The sequence below is a fragment of the Populus nigra genome, chromosome 1, assembly GCF_951802175.1.
Source record: "Populus nigra chromosome 1, ddPopNigr1.1, whole genome shotgun sequence".
In the NCBI taxonomy this organism is placed as follows: Eukaryota; Viridiplantae; Streptophyta; class Magnoliopsida; order Malpighiales; family Salicaceae; genus Populus; species Populus nigra.
The window spans coordinates 42,057,680-42,063,190 of NC_084852.1; the positions used below are offsets into that span (position 1 = coordinate 42,057,680).

The window sequence follows — 5,511 nt, forward strand, 5'->3', positions numbered from 1 at the left end:
TAAAAAGAAAAGCATAACTAATGATCTCACTCGGTGGTTATATGATGACCTGGTGAATCTGTTGTTTGTACACAACTCTACTTGCATTGCTCAACAGTTTAGAACAATAAGCAAGCCCTGCTCAGTCAACCAATTGGCACACTGGGCAGTGATGTGGTTTGTATTTACAATGAGAGTCGACATGCCAGACTATTAAGTAACATACGAAAGCTTATTATGAGGTAGAAGCCCTGGCCTGCTTGCATCCATGCTCTGGCATTAGATGTTCAGAGGCAGCTCTCTTTTGTCTCAACTGCAACAAGAACGGGAATGACAAGCTAAAATAAGTATGCGTCCAATGGGTCCACAAATAGAAGGGAAAGATCAAATATGTGAAAACATTTTAATTTACCAACCTTCTCTTCAGCTCGCTCATAGAAATTTCGCAGCAGAATATTTTTTGCTTCAGTAGTTATCACTGCCAAAGGAGTTTAAGCCAGATTAACCGCAGATTACGAAATCACCTTCAGATAAAATGAAGAACAAAAAACTGAATTACAATAACAAAATGCAGGAAGTTCAGCTGATCAAACTTGCATAAGCATGTCATAATCAATTGCACATCATCCCAAGCTTTTCAGAATGACCATGCAATATCCGTGATGATACAAAAGAAGGCCTATGGAAATTCTACGCCATCCCAAGTGGTTAATCATGGTCAAAGACCAACTCATGGAGCAAGAGGCATGCAGATTAGAGATGCTGAAACTGCTCCATCCAGCAATGAAACATGTAAAATTCAACATTGATTGCAGAAAACCCCCGTGACTTTAGGCCAGATGCTTTGTCACTCACATCCAAAGTAAACTAAAGCTCCTTGTTTTATTAGGATGTTATAATGAGATTGCACCAGTTTTTATCCAGAATGTCGTATTGATTTATCCCAACTTCATGCAGACCATGGACTTTGAAAGGGTGGCCGCAAGCCTTTCCAAGAATCTATGCCGGTTTTGCCCATGCATGATTGTTGGATTCATTCTCCGCATCTTTTATATTCGACATTTTTGCCTTTCAAGAATCTTTCTTAATGAAGTCACAAAATATTAATATCTTGATCAAAGAGCAAAACGCTAGCATCTAAGCTCAACAAACATTTACATTCATAACAAGAGAGACACTATGATAACATGCACCTTTGAATAACATGCACCTTTGAATACCATGTCCAGATAAAGATGTAAAATTTGGCAGCCATATTAAAAGGTCATCCCATGTCTTAGAAAACAAAATATGCCAAGTATTCCCTATCTTCACCCAAAAGGAAAATTTGGGGAGAAGAAACTGCAACCAGATAGAAAGTTCTGTTCCTTACCTTGATCAGGTGGGGGAAGAGTCCGGCTATGAGTAGGATGGTAGGTGGCAGGAGTCATTTTCTATTACAAAAAAAGAAATTAGCTATGATAATGAGAAGAGATTATCCTTTCTCAGACTCGGTAATATTATTGTGAATGAGGTGAAACAATTTTTTTTCCTTAAAATTGACAAACATGGTTGTGCTTTGAATTGGTAAACTAGGTTATTTACTTAAAAGTCTCAAACTATTTAAGATTCATATGCATACCAGAATACATACATGATAAACCATATATCATTTCAATCAAGAGATGGTAACATGATTAGTCAAATAACCCTGTCAGACACTTTGGAGCTGGAAGGTAGATCATTGTAGCGTGAAATTGAAATAAACCTATACACAAGGTTATGGATGTCTAAAAGAATGAATTGTCTTAATTAAGTGCTACTGGATATCTGAACAGGTCCCAGGATTCAGAAATTTCCAAATTTCTATGCAGGGTCCATGCCAACCCCAGATAAGCAGTCATTGATAGACAGCATAGTGATAATCTTGTATATAATCATCAAACAATTTGGCATGAGTATCAGCTGTAAATTACTGAACAAGATATTAACCATAAACAGACACGTGCACAAGAAGTAGACATTATGGAATCAGATTTTCAGGTATGTATTGCATTATTGTTGCCAGGTGGAAGTACTATTGTATTCCTACATTTTTTCTTTATTAGGTCAGCTCTACTCTGCTAGACTCTGATGTTTAGTCTAAGAAATCCCCCAAGGAATCCTCTCCCTATTTTGGCAACAAAACAGTTTTTTAAAACCTTGGCCAAAGAAGCTACAAAACAAGTCCTTTCATGTTTCAGAAAAGTGACTGGCATATAAGATGATCCACATTTAGAAAGGGAAGTTTATAAATTATCTCAAAGAAAGAGGATATGTAATCTGGCTGACTAGGATATACAAAGAAAGAGTGTTTTGAGATCCTTCTTTTTAATTTGATCACCTCTTTTCTTCTTCAGCTAAAGCTATGAACTATTAGCTTTCCACATGTTCAACCTTAAAATTAGATTTTGATAATGCAGTCACTGTTCTTCCATAGACTGCTAAACCTTCAGAACAGAGTTAATTTATCTTTCCTGATTTTATGTTCTCTTCAATATTTCTTGGTGATTCTATCTCCATCAATTACTGGTCACAAGAAATTTACGACAACAGTAACTCTTGGCATCTCAATCAAGATTTTGGCCTTCTAGCCTACATAAGACCATGAGCTATCTCAACTAAATTGAAATGTAATCTTCTTTTAAAAAAAAAAACAAAATTCACAACGATCAAGACAAATCTAGTAAAGCATGACATGTAAGCTATCAGGGCTTTGCTATAAGAAATATTGAGGCAATGTACATACTCATTTCTGATGATGATTGAATATGTCATAAAAATTAAAGAACTCTAGGAAACCATGCAGTTGTTTTATTTTTAATAGGCAGCTAAAGTTTATCCAGGTAAGCACATAGATGCTGCTCCACTTCAGGAGTATATTTTATCATTTGCATGATTTTAAAAACCAATATGCAAAGAACATCTAAAGCCAGATATGATTTGAAAGTCATCTTCAGGAAACTCACATTATAATGCGATGACACAAATGCTGTCCATTAATATTTGGCATTAGATATGCTCATGATGCATCAAGTACAACCCAGTTCAGGTAATCCTGAATCTAAATGAAACTTGGCAAGCGATGTAAATCCTTTTATGGCATTCCATCTCACAGCCAGTAATTGTACAAACTTCGACACGTGAAGATCCATTTAAAGCACAGCTTCATTAGAATTATTACACTAGATTCGTTCCCAGCTCATCATCCCACAAACAACATGCCCCACAATTTATATGGAAAACTAAGCTAAAACACGAAGAAACAGAATTATGATGCTACATTTCTTTTAACTGACCCCTAAGTTTTTTCCCTTACCATCTACAACATAAATCTAGACATCCACATGTCTAAACACATGAATTCTACTCATAACTCCAGACACTTGAACTAACTGCAACCTACTAGCATTAGAACCCTAGCAATTCAATGACTTTCTCATTAAAATCCTTAAAAACTCCTAATCACACACCCCATTAACATATCTGGGTAAACCCAGAAATTCAGTCAAAAGTGGGAATGTTCATCTACCTTATCTTCACCTACTTGGAACCAGTTCTTTCAAAAGTATTATCACACAGTACAAAGAAAAAAAAACCCAGACAGTAAATTAAGTCTAAAATTCACAGATCATTAAAAAGATTAGAAATTTACTTGATGATCGTGAAAGTTAAGCAAGAAAGATATAAAATCTGTGTTTGGTTAATCGATAGTTAGTAATAAGAATAAATATAATATACTTACAGAAGGATTAGAAGGATCAGAAGGTCGAAGTTGGCTGAAGTTATGAGGGTCAAATGAAGGCCAGTCACCAAGCAAAGACCCCATTAGAATGCGAGATAGAGAGATTAAGAGAGACAACAATGGTCTGATTCTAGAACCAACCTCCGCAGGTTGGCATGACAAATTTCCTAGTCTTTATAAGTCCATAAATAGAGAGAGAAGTGGCTAATTGGGCTCTTTAAGTTGAGACTTCTTTTTGTCCCACACATACCAACTCGTGCGGGGAATCAATCACTCCTATCCTCCGTCGTATGGTTGGAACTATTTAAGTTGGAACTAAATAGATTCAGTTTCGATATGTAAAAATAATTAGGAATAATCTTATCATTAATTTTTTTTATATTTTGTTTTCATCTTTTAACTAGTATTAGTTTGGGTGAAATACACGTTTACATCGTGTAGTTTAGTTTAGTTTTTTTTTTTAATTTTACCTTCATGTTTTCAAATTGTTTATAAGTTATATAACTTTACATCCAAAAAAACAAAATTAACAAAAATTTTAGAATTATTTATAGGATTGTTATTATATTCCAATTAATGATTAAAAAGTCATTATACTAAATATTGCAAATTTGTCATCAAATTAAAAAAAAAAACCATAGCCACCACTCTATTAAGATGTTGTTATTTAGTGTGAAATGGCAACCTATATGTATTAGCCTTGAAGAGGTTGGAATCATCCATATTAAAGATATTTACCAACCACCATTTTGGTCCAAGTTTGTTGCAAGGGAGAAGTCCAAAGCTGAGATGGTGGTCATCTTAGCTTATAAGTATAACCAAGTAAATAGAGTAAAGGTAGAAACAAGTGGAGAGTCGAGAAGAGAAACAAAGAGTTTCTTAAACAGCAGAAGCAGTGGCTACAACACTGGTATAAGAGAAAATTATGAAACAAATAAGTTAAGAGTAAGAGTGAAGTACAGGGTGTTCCTTCTCCTTCATTATTATAGGATTCGTGTTTTCTCTCTACTAATAAGATTGGCTTTTTCGTGGATGTAAACGATTTTTCAAACCATGTAAATATCCTGCTTTCAATAGGTAAAACTCAAAACACAAATAATCCTAACAAGTGGTATCAGAACATGATTGATTCAAATAGTAGGTGTTTTGATTTTACATATAGTTATAAAACTTGGTCCGACAAATTATCCTAAGACCTAGGCGACTTGAGGCCTTAGTTAAGTTTTAAACTAAACAAACCTAAATATGCAATTGGTTTAATCAAACCCGAGTGACCTATTTGGTAAACTCGAAACTTAGGTGACTTGGCGTAACTCGAGTATGAACCAACTTTTTAAACATTTTTTTATATTTTTTAATAAACCCTAAAATGTAAAATTAATTTATGAATACTTAGCCTCACGTTTATTTTTTATAACCTACATCCCCATAAATTATTTCTTGACTTTTTAATATAGGATAATTATACTACACTTCATACCTTATCTATTTTTTATAGCCTACATTCATATGAATTGTTTCTTAACATTTTGATGTACGGTAATTATGCTACACTTCAGGTCTCATTTTCTTTTTATATCCTACTTCCACATGAATTGTTTCTTAACTTTTTGTTATGGGATAATTATACTATACTTTATGCCTTATATTTTTTTATAGTCGACATCCACATGAATCATTTATTAACTTTTTGATTTAGGATAACCATACTACGCTCTATGCCTTATATTTTTTTATAGCCTACATTCATATGGATTGTTTTTTAATTT

General features: G+C 34.0%; 1 protein-coding gene across 1 annotated transcript; it reads right to left on the reverse strand.

Annotated features, from left to right (window-relative positions):
• LOC133693533 (DET1- and DDB1-associated protein 1) lies at window positions 1–3,958 on the reverse strand. The gene is made up of 4 exons (XM_062114765.1): window positions 3,743–3,958; window positions 1,352–1,412; window positions 396–457; window positions 1–292 (listed from the first exon to the last, which is right to left on the reverse strand). Exons 1-4 carry the CDS (start codon window positions 3,824–3,826, stop codon window positions 215–217), a joined length of 285 nt encoding a protein of 94 aa, XP_061970749.1. The 5' UTR covers window positions 3,827–3,958; the 3' UTR covers window positions 1–214.
• Window positions 3,959–5,511: the final 1,553 nt, after the last annotated feature.